General features: G+C 36.5%; 1 protein-coding gene across 4 annotated transcripts in view; it reads right to left on the bottom strand.

Moving 5' to 3' along the window:
- Positions 1-19,116, bottom strand: part of VPS8 (VPS8 subunit of CORVET complex) — a 286,912-nt gene that overhangs the window by 186,357 nt on the left and 81,439 nt on the right. For all 4 annotated transcript variants that reach the window (XM_068546385.1, XM_068546384.1, XM_068546387.1 and 1 more), the window contains exon 21: positions 10,812-10,858. In XM_068546385.1, the coding sequence (XP_068402486.1) occupies positions 10,812-10,858 (47 nt within the window). The remainder of the gene's footprint in view (positions 1-10,811; positions 10,859-19,116) is intronic.

The raw sequence follows: 19,116 nt of genomic DNA, 5'->3' as shown, positions 1-19,116 counted from the left end.
AAAGATTCACAAAAAGATAATAAAGCCAAATTTTAACCAAAAAAGATGTCCATTACACACTGATCAGTATGCCCTACAGAGAAAAAGCAGTGTGGTTCCTGCCATAGTAAAAAGGATTTTACATTATAAAAGAATTCTTACATATGAATGGAAATACATATATATCCTAGTAATGTAATATTACTGCTGGGTATGAAATTCTATGACTTATGATACAGAGGTAACAGTGATCATAGTATAATAATGGTTGTGGTATTGAGTTAAAATTAATTTCAGAGTATGTACTCTGTGTTTATAATTTAACCCTCATAAGAGACAGTATAATATATGAACATAAGAGGACTGACTATAAAACCAATGTACTCAATCAGAAAATATTAATATAAAAGGTATCTGGAGGCCAGTATTGAGTGTCTAAGTGACCACCCTAGAAGTGGAAGAAGTTACTTGAAATTGGCTGAGTACTCGATTATGTTTTGTTTGTTTGTTTGTTTTAGTTGTTTGCTATTTAATGTAATTACTGATATATTTTTAAATTTATCATTTATTATCTTTCTTAACTATTCTTAATTACTTTTGCTCCTTTTGACTTTTTTTAAATTGTATTTTTAATCATGACACCATTTATTACCTTGTTAGTTATATATGTTTTTACTATTATATACTAAGTATGGGTTTAGAGATTATAATCTGCATCTTCAAATTATTAAATTATAATATAAATTAATAAATTTACCACCTTCTAGACAGTGCAAGGACTTTAATACACTTTAACCTTATTTACCCTTTTCTCCAATTATGTAGTATTGTTTTCATATATTTTTCTCTTCATTTTTCTTCATGTTTTATTCAATCCTCACACATATTGATTATATTCTATATTCACTTACACACATATTAGCTTTTCCACCTCAATCATTTTCCTTTTATCTAAAGAACAGCTTTTGTTATTTGTTTAGTGCAGGTCTGCTAATGATGAATTCTCTGTTTGTGTTTCTTAGAATATATTTCTATAACACTTTCATTTTCAAAAGGTATTTTTCTTGTATATAGAATTCTATATTAATAGATGTTTTCTTTCTGTCCTTTCACAATTCTGTTGTCTTTGGCTTCCATTATTTCTGTTTAGAAGTAAGCTGTAAGGTTAATTGTTACTATTTTATTTATTTTTTTATTTTTTTATTTTTTTATACACATCACTTTATACATGTCAATCCCAATCGCCCAATTCAGCACACCACCATCCCCACCTCACCGCAGTTTTCCCCCCTTGGTGTCCATACGTTTGTTCTCTACATCTGTGTCTCAACTTCTGCCCTACAACCCAGTTCATCTGTAACATTTTTCTAGGTTCCACATACATGCGTTACTATACGATATTTGTTTTTCTCTTTCTGACTTACTTCACTCTGTATGACACTCTCTAGATCCATCCACGTCTCAACAAATGACTCAATTTCGTTCCTTTTTATGGCTGAGTAATATTCCATTGTATATATGTACCACAACTTCTTTATCCATTCATCTGTTGATGGGCATTTAGGTTGCTTCCATGACCTGGCAATTGTAAATAGTGCTGCAATGAATGTTGGGGTGCATGTGTCTTTTTGAATTATGGTTTTCTCTGGGTATATGCCCAGTAGTGGGGTTGCTGGATCATATGGTAATTCTACTTTTAGTTTTTTAAGGAACCTCCATATTGTTCTCCATAGTGGCTGTATCAATTTACATTCCCACCAACAGTGCAAGAGGGTTCCCTTTTCTCCACACCCTCTCCAGCATTTGTGGTTTGTAGATTTTCTGATGATGCCCATTCTAACTGGTGTGAGGTGATACCTCATTGTAGTTTTGATTTGCATTTCTCTAATAATTAGTGATGTTCAGCATCTTTTCATGTGCTTTGTGGCCGTCTGTATGTCTTCTTTGGAGAAATGTCTATTTAGGTCTTCTGCCCATTTTTGGATTGGGGTGTTTGTTTCTTTACTATTGAGCTGAATGAGCTGTTTATATATTTTGGAGAGTAATCCTTTGTCGGTTGATTCGTTTGCAAATATTTTCTCCCATTCTGAGGGTTGTCTTTTCGTCTTGTTTATGGTTTCCTTTGCTGTGCAAAAGCTTTGAAGTTTCATTAGGTCCCATTTGTTTATTTTTGTTTTTATTTCCATTACTCTAGGAGGTGGATCAAAAAAGATCTTGCTGTGATTTATGTCAAAGAGTGTTCTTCCTATGTTCTCCTCTAAGAGTTTTATAGTGTCCGGTCTTACATTTAGGTCTAGAATCCATTTTGACTTTATTTTTGTGTATGGTGTTAGGGAGTATTCTAATTTCATGCTTTTACGTGTAGCTGTCCAGTTTTCCCAGCACCACTTACTGAAGAGACTGTCTTTTCTCCATTGTATATCTTTGCCTCCTTTGTCATAGATTAGTTGACCATAGGTGCGTGGGTTTATCTCTGGGCTTTCTGTCTTGTTCCATTGATCTATGTTTCTGTTTTTGTGCCAGTACCATATTGTCTTGATTACTGTAGCTTTGTAGTATAGTCTGAAGTCAGGGAGTCTGATTCCTCCCACTCCATTTTTTTCCCTCAAGACTGCTTTGGCTATTCGGGGTCTTTTGTGTCTCCATACAGATTTTAAGACTTTTTGTTCTAGTTCTGTAAAACAATGCCATTGGTAATTTGATAGGGATTGCATTGAATCTGTAGATTGCTTTGGGTAGTATAGTCATTTTCACAATGTTGATTCTTCCAATCCAAGAACATGGTATATCTCTCCATCTGTTGGTATCATCTTTAATTTCTTTCATCAGTGTCTTATAGTGTTCTGCATACAGGTCTTTTGTCTCCCTAGGTAGGTGTATTCCTAGGTATTTTATTCTTTTTGTTGCAGTGGTAAATGGGAGTGTTTCCATAATTTCTCTTTCAGATTTTTCATCATTAGTGTATAGGAATGCAAGAGATTTCTGTGCATCAATTTTGTATCCTGCTACTTTACCAAATTCATTGATTAGCTCTAGCAGTTTTCTGGTGGCAGTTTTAGGATTCTCTATGTATAGTATCATGTCATCTGCAAACAGTGACAGTTTTACTTCTTCTTTTCCAATTTGTATTCCTTTTATTTCTTTTTCTTCTCTGATTGCCGTGGCTAGGACTTCCAAAACTATGTTGAATAATAGTGGCGGGAGTGGACATCCTTGTCTCGTTCCTGATCTTACAGGAAATGCTTTCAGTTTTTCACCATTGAGAATGATGTTTGCTGTGGGTTTGTCATATATGACCTTTATTATGTTGAGATAGGTTCCCTCTATGCCCACTTTCTAGAGAGTTTTTATCATAAATGGGTGTTGAATTTTGTCAAAAGCTTTTTCTGCATCTATTGAGATGATCATATGGTTTTTATTCTTCAATTTGTTAATATGGTGTATCACATTGATTGATTTGCGTATATTGAAGAATCCTTGCATCCCTGGGATAAATCCCACTTGATCGTGGTGTATGATCCTTTTAATGTGTTGTTGGATTCTGTTTGCTAGTATTTTGTTGAGGATTTTTGCATCTATGTTCATCAGTGATATTGGTCTGTAATTTTCTTTTTTTGTAGTGTCTTTGTCTGGTTTTGGTATCAGGGTGATGGTGGCCTCATAGAATGAGTTTGGGAGTGTTCCTTCCTCTGCAATTTTTTGGAAGAGTTTGAGAAGGATAGGTGTTAGCTCTTCTCTAAATGTTTGACAGAATTCACCTGTGAAGCCATCTGGTCCTGGACTTTTGTTTGTTGGAAAATTTTTAATCACAGTTTCAATTTCATTACTTGTGATTGGTCTGTTCATATTTTCTGTTTCTTCCTGGTTCAGTCTTGGAAGGTTATACCTTTCTAAGAATTTGTCCATTTCTTCCAGGTTGTCCATTTTATTGGCATAGAGTTGCTTGTAGTAGTCTCTTAGGATGCTTTCTATTTCTGCGGTGTCTGTTGTAACTTCTCCTTTTTCATTTCTGATTTTATTGATTTGAGTCCTCTCCCTCTTTTTCTTGATGAGTCTGGCTAATGGCTTATCAATTTTGTTTATCTTCTCAAAGAACCAGCTTTTAGTTTTATTGATCTTTGCTATTGTTTTCTTTGTTTCTATTTCATTTATTTCTGCTCTGATCTTTATGATTTCTTTCCTTCTGCTAACTTTGGGTTTTGTTTGTTCTTCTTTCTCTAGTTTCTTTAGGTGTAAGGTTAGATTGTTTACTTGAGATTTTTCTTGTTTCTTGAGGTAGGCTTGTATAGCTATAAACTTCCCTTTTAGAACTGCTTTTGCTGCATCCCATAGGCTTTGGGTCGTCGTGTTTTCATTGTCATTTGTCTCTAGGTAGTTTTTGATTTCCTCTTTGATTTCTTCAGTGATCTCTTGGTTATTTAGTAACGTATTGTTTAGCCTCCATGTGTTTGTGTTTTTTACGTTTTTTTCCCTGTAATTCATTTCTAATCTCATAGCGTTGTGGTCAGAAAAGATGCTTGATATGATTTCAATTTTCTTAAATTTACTGAGGCTTGATTTGTGACCCAAGATGTGATCTATCCTGGAGAATGTTCCGTGCGCACTTGAGAAGAACGTGTAATCTGCTGTTTTTGGATGGAATGTCCTCTAAATATCAATTAAATCTATCTGGTCTATTGTGTCATTTAAAGCTTCTGTTTCCTTATTTATTTTCATTTTGGATGATCTGTCCATTGGTGTCAGTGAGATGTTAAAGTCCCCCACTATTACTGTGTTACTGTCGATTTCCTCTTTTATAGCTGTTAGCAGTTGCCTTATGTATTGAGGTGCTCCTATGTTGGGTGCATATATATTTATAATTGTTATATCTTCTTCTTGGATTGATCCCTGGATCATTATGTAGTGTCCTTCCTTGTCTCTTGTAACATTCTTTATTTTAAAGTCTATTTTATCTGATATGAGTATTGCTACTCCAGCTTTCTTTTGATTTCCATTTGCATGGAACATCTTCTTCCATCCCCTCACTTTCAGTCTGTATGTGTCCCTAGGTCTAAAGTGGGTCTCCTGTAGACAGCATATATATGGGTCTTGTTTTTGTATCCATTCAGCAAGCCTGTGTCTTTTGGTTGGAGCATTTAATCCATTCACGTTTAAGGTAATTATCGATATGTATGTTCCTATGACCATTTTCTTAATTGTTTTGGGTTTGTTTTTGTAGGTCCTTTTCTTCTCTTGTGTTTCCCACTTAGAGAAGTTCCTTTAGCATTTGTTGTAGAGCTGGTTTGGTGGTGCTGAATTCTCTTAGCTTTTGCTTGTCTGTAAAGCTTTTGATTTCTCCATCAAATCTAAATGAGATCCTTGCCAGGTAGAGTAATCTTGGTTGTAGGTTCTTCCCTTTCATCACTTTAAGTATATCATGCCACTCCTTTCTAGCTTGTAGAGTTTCTGCTGAGAAATCAGCTGTTAACCTTATGGGAGTTCCCTTGTATGTTATTTGTCATTTTTCCCTTGCTGCTTTCAATAATTTTTCTTTGTCTTTAATTTTTGCCAATTTGATTACTGTGTCTCGGCGTGTTTCTCCTTGGGTTTATCCTGTATGGGACTCGCTGCGCTTCCTGGACTTGGGTGGCTATTTCCTTTCCCATGTTAGGGAAGTTTTCGACTATAATCTCTTCAAATATTTTCTCTGGTCCTTTCTCTCTCTCTTCTCCTTCTGGGACCCCTATAATGCGAATGTTGTTGTGTCTGATGTTGTCCCAGTGGTCTCTTAGGCTGTCTTCATTTCTTTTCATTCTTTTTTCTTTAGTCTGTTCCGCAGCAGTGAATTCCACCATTCTGTCTTCCAGGTCACTTATCTGTTCTTCTGCCTCAGTTATTCTGCTATTGATTCCTTCTAGTGTAGTTTTCATTTCAGTTATTGTATTGGTCATCTCTGTTTGTTTGTTCTTTCATTCTTCTAGGTCGTTGTTAATCATTTCTTGCATCTTCTCAGTCTTTGCCTCCATTCTTATTCTGAGGTCCTGGATCATCTTCATTATCATTATTCTGAATTCTTTTTCTAGAAGGTTGCCTATCTCCACTTCATTTAGTTGTTTTTCTGGGGTTTTTTCTTGTTCCTTCATCTGGTACATAGCCCTTTGCCTTTTCATCTTGTCTGTCTTTCTGTAAATGTGGTTTTTGTTCCACAGGCTGCAGGATTGTAGTTTTTCTTGCTTCTGCTGTCTGCCCTCTGGTGGTTGAGGCTATCTAAGAGGCTTGATGGGAGGCTCTGGTGGTGGGTAGAGCTGACTGTTGCTGTGGCGGTCAGAGCTCCGTAAAACTTTAATCCACTTGACTGTTGATGGGTGGGGCTGGGTTCCCTCCCTGTTGGTTGTTTTGCCTGAGGCAACCCAACACTGGAGCCTACCTGGGCTCTTTGGTGGGGCTAATGGCAGACTCTGGGAGGACTCACGCCAAGGAGTACTTCCCAGAACCTCTGCTGCCAGTGTCCTTGTCCCCACGGTGAAACAGAGCCAGCCGCCGCCTCTGCAGGAGACCCTCCAACACTAGCAGGTAGATCTGGTTCAGTCTCCCCCAGGGTCACTGCTCCTTCCCCTGGGTCCCGATGCACACACTATTCCATGTGCGCCCTCCAAGAGTGGGGTCTCTGTTTCCCCCAGTCCTGTCGAAGTCCTGCAATCAATTCCCACTAGGCTTCAAAGTCTGATTCTGTATGAATTCCTCCTCCCGTTGCCAGACCCCAGGTTGGGAAGCCTGACGTGGGGCTCAGAACCTTCACTCCAGTGGGTGGACTTCTGTGGTATAAGTGTTCGCCAGTCTGTGCGTCACCCACCCAGCAGTTATGGGATTTGATTTTACTCTGATTGCGCCCCTCCTACCATCTCACTGTGGCTTCTCCTCTGTCCTTGGACGTGGAGCATCCTCCTTGGTGAAGTCCAGTGTCTTCATGTCGATGATTGTCCAGCAGCCAGTTGTGATTCTGGTGTTCTCGCAAGAGGGAGTGAGAGCACGTCCTTCTACTCCGCCATCTTGGTTAATCCCACCTAATTGTTACTCTTTTGAAGGGGTTTTTTTCTTTCATAATGACATTAAAGATTTTTTTTGTCTCTAGTTTTCAGCAGTTTAACCATGATGAACCTACATGTGTTCTAATTCAGCATTATTCTTAGGGTGTAGCTCTTCACAGCTCAATCAAAAGCCTGGAATATTTAGCGCCCCTCTTTTTGTGTGATCCTTGAACTCAACTGCAGCAACATCACGAATCGCTCTAAAGTTTTGCTCAGCTTCTCAACCCCTCAGCTGCCGTTTTTCAGAGTTGGCAATTATCTCAACAGGAAGAGCCAGCTTCTGTTCCTCTCTCCTCTGCCTGGATCTTGGTACCACAGATCCTCATCCCCTTGGTAGCTCTCCGATGCTTTCATATAAATTCTGTTAACAAATTATCCAGATTTCCCAGCTGTCCTCATTGCCATTGCTAGAAGCAGAACTCCTATGTGAGATGCTCAGTGCAGTATGCAATGCTATGCCACTGTCACTCTTAGTATAATCAAACTCATAGGTGTAGGCTTGTTATGATTTGTTCTGTTGTGCACCAAGAGTTTTCTTTCTGATAATTTCTGTCTTCCTTTAATTCAGGAAATTATTAGCCATGTTCTCTAGTCTTTAATTTTGGAACAATGGTCAGGTATATGTTGAAGCTTCTTTTCTATTCTCCTCTCATATTTTCTAAGTTTTTATCTTTGTTTATGCTCTACATTTTGTTCCAGGTAAATTCTTTTTTTTTTTTTAAGATGGTATCTGTGTTATGCACAATCTGAGCATTCTTAAAAGCAATCTCAACATCACAAATATTTTGAAAATTTGGGAATGTAGAAGAGAAGATTCTAGATGCAAATGGAACCAAATGTCAAAGAAAATGGCATAAAGAGAGTGTCCAGTTTAGGGAGAAAGATATCATACTGGAATGAAGCTACATAATTTTTAAATCCCTCTGCTTCAATTGAGTCTAGGAAATTGATCATTTTTAATTTTATTATCTATGGAAACTCTAAGAAAAAATTTAACTCTATTTTTAAGCGTGATTACACTGAAGTATTTAAGAAACACAGAATTTTTATATCTAATAAATCTTTAATCATTGCATGTTTGCAATGGAAGGAAAATGAAAGATGACCTAGACACAAAGAATCAAAGTTGATCAAATGGCCTATCTGACCTCTTTACTCATAAGCTCAGGCGCATATATAGAATCTTAACATTATAATGAAAAAGAAAAACCAGTATGATGAGAAGTAAGCAAGCACAAGAGCACAGAATCTAGAACACAAAAGGGAACATGTGACCCAATGCCTAGTTCCACAGCCTCAAACTTTCTTACATTGCTGAGGACACTACCCTGTCCCTTCTGCCCCTACTGGAACCCAGAGAGTAGAAAAAGTGGGGAAAGAGACCAGGAGGGGAAAGAGAGTAAGAACACACATGTTGGAACTTCTCCTAAGCAAAAGCAGGATCTAGTACAATCTGGTCTTCAGCGTTCAGAAACAGTCAAGAGAGAAGGAAGCCATACTATTTGCACTATGGTTCAGGAAAAATATCCAATGCTGGATCTAGGAGTATGTGTGTATGACTGGATGAAGGAAAGAGAAAAGGACCAAGAAGAGCTCAGAAAAGGACCCTTGAAATCTCCCTTCCCCTTGGCAGTCAGGAATATACTATGACTGCTGGTATTTCTGAGATCTCCAAAACAAATACTGTATTCATTTCAGACACAGCCCAGAAGAAAACATGCTAAGGAATCAGGAAAAATTAAAGGAAAGAAAGAAATTGATAAAAATGAAGAAATAATAAATAGATTCTAATTTGGTGATAATCTAGACTAGATCTTGTCTTCTATGTTGGATGCTCTGATTTAATAAAGAAATTATTGCATTCTCAGCCAGTCAATAGATTAAATAAAGTTGGAAATATTTCCTTTTCAAGTCATATAAGAAAAGAAAAACTTATCTCTGGGATATTTTTGGGAATAACAGAAAATATTTCTGAAAGAAAAAAACCCCTTTTTTTTTTTCTTTTTCCCTATATAATCCATCTTACAACGGCTCAGGTCATTTCAACTTTATCTCACTGTGAGAGTATTCAAGATTTCAAGTTAATGATCACAAGTCACCCTGCAAACCAAGAGGCAGAATTACTTCATTAATTCAACCATCAGGCTACTTTGTGCCAGGTACCATTTAGGTAGAGATAATCTGTTTTATAAAGATATGCCTTCTTACTCTAAACAAAATTTAATCTCTTAGATATTTTATTTTATCTCATTTATATTACCTCAATTTGAAGATTTAGGTTGGTCCCAGCACTTATTAGTATTAGAAACATCACTACATCTCAGTTTCCTCATCTGAAAATGAAGATAACTTTACCTCTCTTACACTGTAATTATGAGGATTAAATGAAATAAAATATGTAAAACTGATCCATAAACTATTGAGGCTGCTTTAAAAAATATAAGACAAATAACAAGGAAGTGTAAGTGTAAAACATGAGCTGAAGAGAAAACTAAGTTAAGAACTAGGGTGAGGTTAGTGTATCATGGCTCCTAGCTCCCTAGGAAACAATAATTAGCTATACAATTCACTGTCCATCAGCTAAAAGTGAGTTAGCTGTTCAGAAGATGCAAAAGTATTTCTGGTACTAACACCTGAGAGAAATTTCTTCCTTGGGCCCTCATAAAGAAGACAATGTGTAACATAAAACCATGTTTTCAACAACATCCCAACCATGAATACAACATATTTCACTGGATGATTACATGTAACACTATAGCTAAAACACTGGAATGAATCTGAGCCCTAAGTAAACAGAAGCTAGAGCTCTTTGTGATTTAATTGAAGGTCTGACATAGCAAATAACTGCCCTCTTGATAACCTTCACTGATACTTTCTAAGTATGATCCAACCTTATATGATTTAGGCAACCTGAATATACATCAATTCAGGAGTCAAGACAGTGTTGTATAGGGTTTGGGGAGTATCTGCACTGGATCCTCACAGCTATTCACCACTGAAAAAGCGGTACAAGCTGGTAGTTATGAGCAAGAACCCAAGAGCTAGGCTGCCTGCATTAGAATCCCACCTTTGCTCCTCAAAAAAAGTGTGAGCAAGTTTTGGCAAGTTACTTAATCGCATACTGCCTCTTGAACCTCCTATGTAAAATGAAGATAACAATAATACCTACCTCACCGTTATAAAAATTAAATAAGTTGTTATAAAAAATAGATAAATTAAAGTGCTTAGAACAATACCTGGCATGTAGGAAGCTAACTATTATTATAAGTGTGAAAAATTATGAACTAGCACAGTGTTGGTTAATTTATGTAGTTACTATTTAAATGAACAGACCCTAATCAAGAGTTTATTTACAGTGATTTCCTTTAAACGAAGAGGCTCTTAAAAAAGAAGCACAATAAATCTTTCCTTTTTTTGAGTGGTATGAAATACTGTGTTTTAGTGATGGTTCATAAAAGAGCATATATATATAATACATGAATCATACACTTTTAAGATCTTTAAGTGATTAAGCATTGCTCTTTTGCTATGTTCTTCGCCTCCTCTATCCTGCCACATAAATACACAGATGATACATCTATATTGGACAAGTTAATTTTATTAGGACTGAAAATTCTTAAAGAATCAAATTTCTGTAAATTCATTTTTTAAAAAAACCTACTGAGTCAAATTCATAGAATTCATAGTAGTAAATTATTGCTATAATATAAGCAAGAGGCAACTTGGACTCAAAATAATTGAACCTGACAGGCAATGTATACTCACTTTCGCTGCAGCAGAAGGCAGTAATCAACTATGACGGGCACCATATCCTGTAGAGAAACCGTAAAGAAAGCATCAGCACCGCATCTCTGTCTAATGGCCCCCTGGTTAGACACAGCACATAATGAAAGTAGTTTGCTTCAGATACTGTTAGATTGTTGGGAGAATATAACTCTGTACCATACTTTTGGTAAGCAATTTGGCACTCTGTGTCAAAAGCCTTAAGAATGTGGAAACACTTTTACCCAGTAATTCTACCTGGAAATTTACCCTAAATACATTTAGTAAGAAAAAAAATTTAACGCATTAAGGTATTCACTGCAGCTCTATAATAGAAGAAAGAGGAGAAGGAGGGGGAAGGGAGGAAGACGTTGAAATTAAATATACAACATGGGAAAACAGTTAAGTACATCTGCTATTTAAATAAAATATTATGTAGATATTACAAGTTTATAAAGAGTTTACAACATTATAAGAAACATTACGTGAAAAATATGTATTTATCTCACAACTTTGTAAAGAAAATACATCAAATTGATAATATAATATAGTTGGTCCCATTGGTGGCTCAGGTGATTAAGGTTGTCCATATTTTGTCACAATCCTCCAAACCAGCTATTTTAAGGTTAATTTCTCAGTTCCATAATATTTTGACTATTTTAAATTCATCATGTATAGACTCATATCAAATGAATGGCAACCCATAATTTTGGCCTTTTTCAAGAGAAACACTCTGAGGGACGAGCAGTAGCTTATTATGACTAGAACTTGTCAAGTACCCAAGCATTAGATTTCAGCAGTACTCTTTCATTTTCTGCTAGCTGAAGAGCAATGGCTTCCTTTTAAAAATCCTGGAAGGCTTAGGTTCTGGGCAGAAGAATATCCCATCAGGAGGGAGAAGACATTATGTGAAGAAGAGAATACCACATGCTAACACTTCTTTGACAAAAAGAACAAAAACTGAGGAACCACTATTATCTGAGAGAGAAGTAAGCAGAAGGACCTATAATCCTAAAAGGCTAACACTGCCCCATCCATCCTGCTTCCTTTATTTATCAATATTCCTCATGACTACATTTATAATCTTACTTAGATTCTTCAAAAACAGGAGCTAAAACCATAGATTTGAAAAGTGTTAGAGCTGTGTTAAGTCTCAGCCCTGAATGAGAATACATATAGAGGGACAAATAATCTGCAGAGAAAGAAACTTCCTAGAAATATTGAGGAAATTTAACAAACACTCTTTAAAATACACAGCTGAGCTCCCCAAAAACTAGGGGCAATACCCAGGGTTTAAAATTGAAAAAGGAACTGCAAACTAAAGCAATAAGCCCTGAGCCATCACTGAGACTGTCCAATAAATTTGTTGTTCATATAAGAGCTTGGGTTTTAATGCCAGAAACAAACTGAGGCCTTAATTCTTGCAACATAAGGAAGCAAAGCAAAGATCCCCCTAAAAACAGGATTCTTGAAAGGTGCCTCCTTAGTGAAAGGCAATTAGAAAAAACAAAAAAACCTGCCTATATGCATAGGAAGCTAACAAGAAAGGTTGTCTGTCTCTGCCTGGACTCAGTGGGGATAAATCTGCACTCTCCAAGAATCTATAATCAAGATCCTGCCCACAGGTGGATTTGGGATTTGAATTTACACTATCTCCGTACCATGGGAATAATCAGGCCAAGAAATTAACACAAAAGGTGATCCTGAAAAAAGGATACTCCTGGAGCACTTGAAAGAAAAAAATTCCAGAAACAGTGTTTAACAGTTAACAGTGCTTAACAGTGCTTAACAGTGCTTTGCTTAACAGGCAAAATAAGACCTCCTGATAAAGCCCCCAAAAGATGTGCCCAAAATAAAAAAGTTTAAAGCACCTCATGAAATAACATACCATAAGTTAATGTCAGCAGAAACTACAAACAGCAGGGGAGACCCCTAAAACTTCAAATATTATAATTATCAGGTAGAAATTATTAAAGTATATTTAGAATTATTAAAGGCATAAAATAAGGAATTAAGTGCCTATCCTAGCATTAAGTACTAAGGATATACTATAGGGATAATGGAGAGTGTAACCATCAGATTAATACGTGTAGACAAATCACTCTGTTGATTCTATGATGGGAGGATCTGGAAAGCCAAGACTGAAGATAGGTGGCTAGTATAGTAGTCCAAGATGGAAACAGGAGACCAAAGTAGAGTAGTGAGAGTAGGCATAAAAACCAGCAGATAGAATCAAGCACTGTTTATAAAGTAAAACTGTAGAGGTTGCTGACAGATTGGTTATGGGTTGGAAGGCACAGGCAGGAGTCTAAGAAACTCCTAAGTTTCTAGTTTGAGCAATGGTTGGATGAAGATTTCATGAAATGAGATAAGGAATATGGGAGGAGGTGTTAGAAGGAAGAAGCTAAACATAGTTTGGGCTGTCATAGCTTTGAGGAACATCTTTACTTTGATATTGAATAGTAAGAAACTGGATATAGTAATCCGAAACATCTGGGTTAGAATTACACACTTCTAAGTCATGAAAGGAAATATTGTATATGAATAAAACTGTCCAGGGATAATAGAGATAAAAATCAGTGAACAGTGGATTACATCTTGAGGAAGACCAACATTTATGATACGGTCAGAGGATGGAAACAAAATCCAACTCAGGAACAGTCACAAAGGTTAAAAATCAGAAGACCACACAATCATAGATATCTACAGGATACAGAATTTTAAAAAGGAAGGAGTGATCATCACTGTTTAATAGAGCATTGAGAATGAATAAGATGTGAAAGTTTTATTTTATTTATAAATTAGGATATCACTGGTATCTTTAGAAAGATGGTGTTTTATCTTCCTCATTAGATGGTAAGCACAGTAATGGGTGATATCCAGCTTGCAGAGAACTGGGGGGAGAAAGGTGAGAGGGAAAGAGGGAGGAAAGGGGGAGGAAGAGAAAGAGAAAGCATCAATGTATGTGTAATTAGAATCCCTGAATAAGAAAACTAAAACAGCAGAACAGAATGAATAGTTCAAGACATAATTCAAGAAAACTTTCCTGAGATTATTTTTTAAAAAGTCTTAAATCTACATATTAATAGAACACATACTATTCCAGGGAAAAATGGCCTAAAATGATTATACTGAGACCCAATGCAGTAAAGTTACTGGATTACCCAAACTAAGAAATAGCCAGGAAAAAAGACGAATTTTGAGAGAGGGGAAAAAAAACAACCTGGCTAGCCTCAGATTATCCCACAGTGGCATTCCATGACAGACGATAACAGAACAGTATTTTCAAGATCCTTAAGGAGAGCCAAAATGTTTTTCAACATAAAAGCTAGAGGGACTTACTTCCCTGGTGGTCCAGTGGCTAAGACTCCACACTCCCAACGTAGGGGGCCCGGGTTCAACCCCTGGTCAGGGAGCTAGATCCCACATGCCGCAACTAAGAGTTCGCATGCCACAACTAACAGATCCGGCACGTCACAACTAAAGATCTCACATGCTGCAACTAAAGATCCCGTGAGTGCCGCAACTAAGACCTGGCGCAGCCAAATAAATAAATAAATATTTTAAAAAATAATAAAATAAAATAAAAGCTAGAGACCAACAATCTGAAGACTCAACAAACTCAAAAAATATTGTTCTCATAAGCCTTCCCTTTTTTTTTTTTTTTTAAGCCTCCTCCATATTAGTTTACTTTTGGCCAAATTGTGCCCAAATGTCCTCCATATTTAGAAAAAAAGATGTGCCTTTTATTAAACTTCTGTCCCCTTCTATTTAGAAGCCTATCATTTTACAGCCAAGAATGTGAAGCATGATATTCTTTTCTTTTTCATGAAAGTAATATGAATTCACAGAAGAACATTTGAAAATTACATAAAGAGGGGCTTCCCTCGTGGCACAGTGGTTAAGAAACCACCTGCCAATGCAGGGGACACAGGTTCGAGACCCAGGAAGATCCCACATGCCATGGAGCAACTAAGCCCATGTGCCACAACTACTGAAGCCCACACGCCTACAGCCCGTGGTCTGCAACAAAAGAAGCCACCGCAATAAGAAGCCCATGCACCGCAACGAAGAGTAGCCCCTGCTCGCCACAACTAGAGAAAGCCCGCGCACAGCAATGAAGACCCAACACAGCCAAAAATAAATAAATTTATATTTTAAAAAATTACATAAAGATATTTTAAGATAAAACGTCCTCCATAATTTTACCATGAAGAGAAAATATTATTTAAAACTATTATATTTCTTTGCCTTTTTCTAATCATTTAGCATAATTAAGATCCCATCAGTTGTTCTCAAAGTCTGATTCATGAGAGGCCACAGGAGGTCTTCAAGACTCAGGGGGTTTGTGACGTCAAACTAATTTTCATAAAAATATTAAGATTTCATTTTTATTTTTCAGCGTGTTTACTTTTGCAAATATGGTGTAACTGCAAGGGTCAGTAAAACTGCTGTCTCCTTAGCCCGCATCCAGGCAGTGGCGCCAATCCATACTAGTAGTCATCATATTCTTCACAGTCATGCCCTCAGAGGAAAGGAAAAAAATGCCATTTTCACTCGACTGTCCTTGATGAAGCAGTGGTTTTAATTTTATTAAATCTCAACCTTTAAGTACATTTTTAAAAATATTCTGTGTGATGAAATGAGAAATAGGAATAAGCCATTTCTGTTGCACAGCAAAGTGGTATAGCTGTCTCAAGGAAAAGAACCTGCACAACTGTTTGAGTTGTGAGCTGAACCAACCACTTCTATCACGGATTACCACGACTGACAGAAAAAGATATCTATTCAGATTTGAGTATCTGACAAAAATTTTTTCAGAAATGAACACAGGCAAGCTGTCACTTCAAGGGGAAAAAATGAACATATTTGTTGCCAATGATAAAATTCAAGCTTTCAATTGAAAATTAGAATTTTGGAAATCACACAGCCAATTCTGTGAGCTTTACAGCTTCAGAGTAGTTAGACTTTACTGATGAGATTGGTGGTGATTCATTAGCTTTTCTTCTTTTTTTTTTTTTTTTTTTTTGGCCATACCGCATGGCTTGTGGAATCTTAGTTCTCCGACCAGGGATTGGACTCGGCCCCTCGGCAGTGAGAGTGCAAAGTCCTAACCACTGGACCACAGGGAATTCCCTCATTAGCCTTTCTTTCTTTTTTTTTTTTTTTAAATTATTTTTGTTTATTTTTGGCTATGTTGGGTCTTTGTTTCTGTGCGAGGGCTTTCTCCAGTTGCGGCGAGCGGGGGCCACTCTTCATCGCAGTGCGCGGGCCTCTCACTATCGCGGCCTCTCTTGTTGCAGAGCACAGGCTCCAGACACGCAGGCTCAGTAATTGTGGCTCACGGACCTAGTTGCTCCGCGGCATGTGGGATCTTCCCAGACCAGGGCTCGAACCCATGTCCCCTGCATTGGCAGGCAGATTCTCAACCACTGTGCCACCAGGGAAGCCCTCATTAGCCTTTCTTGAAGAAACTGCTTCAGCAACCAAGAAATGACTGGGAAAACTATAGCAAAAGCACTGGTGATCAGCAGGAACTATATTTAACTACAAAAGTAAGCCTAAAACAACAAACAGATACCCTCTGACAATGAGGAAAAGATTTATATGAAGACAAATTGGGAGGAGAAAGAGAAAAGGTCGGGGGGAGAAAAGATTAAGTGGCCTCATCTGTAAATTGGTAGTCAAAAGATATCCTTTAAAACTCACAATTAAACTTAGAACTAGAAGCATTTTTAACAGTATAAAAGATAATGATTAAAATCTGGTAATAGAGGAGGGGTTGAGGAGAAAGAAGGAAGAAAAATATGCTAAATTTAATAACAGAAAGGACCAATGCCCCCAAAAAATAGAGGATCAAGGGTACTATATAATGCTAGAATTACAAAGGTAGTCACCAGAATAAAATACACAATTGTAAATATCAGAAGTACACATAAAAAATAAAGTGGTAAAAGGCTTTCTTTAAAAAAAATACAAACAAAAAATATTTGGTTTAACTCATCTAAGATTTTCAGATTGAAATATGAAAAAAGCAAACACCCAACTCTACGTAGTAAACAAGAAACAAATACAAAGTGATCTGGAAAGACCGAAAATAAAACGATAGGCAAAAGTATACCACGCAAAGAAAAATCAGGATTGTGATCAGATTAAAGGTTGTTTATCAGCTAAAGTAAAATTCAGGCTAAAAGGGCATTAAATGAATAAATAAATCATAGTGAAGATAAATTTCCTATTTCTATATGCCAAATTGCTACAGGGTACGTTCTAAATTATACGGTGCTAACATTCCTAAGGCAGAAAATGGAAGGAAAAATAGAGAAAAGAACACTATTAACAGGGCACTTTACTTCTCACTGTCCATGAGAAATTGGGTAGACAAAAATGGGTAAGGGTTTAGAAGATCTAACAATTAATTTTAAAAATCTGACAATGAACGATTTTCTGTGAAAATACACAAAATATTATATCTCAAGTGCTTGTGGAACATTAATGATCATATATTAGACCACACACACACAAAAAAACCCTAAATAAGCTCCAAAAAGTAGAATTGGTACACAAAACATTATCTGAACACAATACAATAAAACTAGAAAGGAATCATATATCAGAAAGTAAAATGCTCTCTCAACCTAAAAAATAAACTTTCTCTAAAACTCTTCAAAGAAGGAATACCAATCACATTTGATGATTACATATAAAGACAATAATGAAAGTGGTACATATTGAACTGATAGCTTTAAATAAATCTGTAATTTGACATTTTTAGAACACTCCAACAGCAGTAAAATACACATTTTTCTGAAATACAGAGAGCATTTACTAAAATAAATGATATATTTTAGGCCATAAAACAAGTTGCAAATTTTAAAAGATTCAAGTTGTACAAAGTATGTTCTCTGACCACAATGAAATTAAATTAGAAATTAACAAAATAAAGAATAACAGAGATGACATCACTATAGATTCTTCAGATATGAAAAGGGTAATGAAAATGCCATGAGCAACTTCTTGCCAATAAACTTGACAACTTAGATGAAATAGCTGAATTTCTTTAAAGATAGAAAATACCAATGCTTATTCAAAAAGAAATAGAAGAAATATATAACCTTCTAAGAAACTGTAGTTTAAAACTTCCTTACAAAGAAAACTCAAGGCCTTGATACTTTCAATGGTGAATTCTATCAAACATTTAAGGAAGAAATAATACCAATGATTATTATTAATTATTATACCAACTTTTCCATAACATTGAAAAGAAGGTAATAATTCACAACTAATTCTATGAAGTCAGCATTACTCCAATACCAAAACCACTCAAAGGCATTACAAGAAAAGAAAACAGATCATCATTCCCCATGAACACAGATGTTCACATAGAAAGGATAATATATCATAACCAAGTGGGTTTATCCCAGGAATGTAGAGTTGCTTTAAAATTCAAAAAATCAATATAAATCACCTAATTAACAAATGAAAAAAGAAAAACCATATGATCATCACTATAGACAGAAAAAGAAACTGACCAAAGCTAACAACATTCATTCCTGAAAAAAAAAAAAAAAATCTTAGAAAATTAAGAATAGAACTTCCTCAACCTGATAAAGGGCATCTTTAAAATCCTATAGCTAGCATATTTATAAATCTAAGACTGATGCTTTCCCACTAACATTGGAATAAGATAAGGATGTCAACTCTCGCCGTTTGTATTCAACATCACACTGGAGGCCATATTGGAGCCAGTGTAATAATGCAAGAAAGAGAAACACAAGACATCCACATTGGAAAAGAAGTAATTCTGTCTTTATTGCTGACAGCATGATTGTCTATGTAGAAAATCTGGTGGAATATACAAAAAGCTATTAGAGCTAATAAGTGAGTTTAGCAAGAGTATAGATCAAATACTAAAATCAATTGCATTTCTATAAACTAGAAACAAACGAGGTGAAATTGAAGTTAAAAAAATACCATTTTACAACAGTGTCAAAAAGTAAAAAAGGGAAAACTGTGCAACTACCAAAAAAAAAAAAAGACACTATTCTTTCTGTGAACCAATTTCAAAAATCCTCCAAGGCCGGGCTTCCCTGGTGGTGCAGCGGTTGAGAGTCTGCCTGTCAATGCAGGGGACACGGGTTCGAGCCCTGGTCTGGGAGGATCCCACGTGCTGCGGAGCAACTAGGCCTGTGAGCCACAACTACTGAGCCTGCGCATCTGGAGCTTGTGCTCCGCAACAAGAGAGGCCGCGACATTGAGAGGCCCGCGCACCGCGATGAAGAGTGGCCCCCGCTTGCCGCAACTAGAG

Source organism: Eschrichtius robustus, chromosome 6, assembly GCF_028021215.1.
Source record: "Eschrichtius robustus isolate mEscRob2 chromosome 6, mEscRob2.pri, whole genome shotgun sequence".
NCBI lineage: Eukaryota > Metazoa > Chordata > Mammalia > Artiodactyla > Eschrichtiidae > Eschrichtius > Eschrichtius robustus.
Note: the sequence above shows the minus strand (reverse complement) of the source record. Positions and strands in the feature narration are given on the sequence as shown.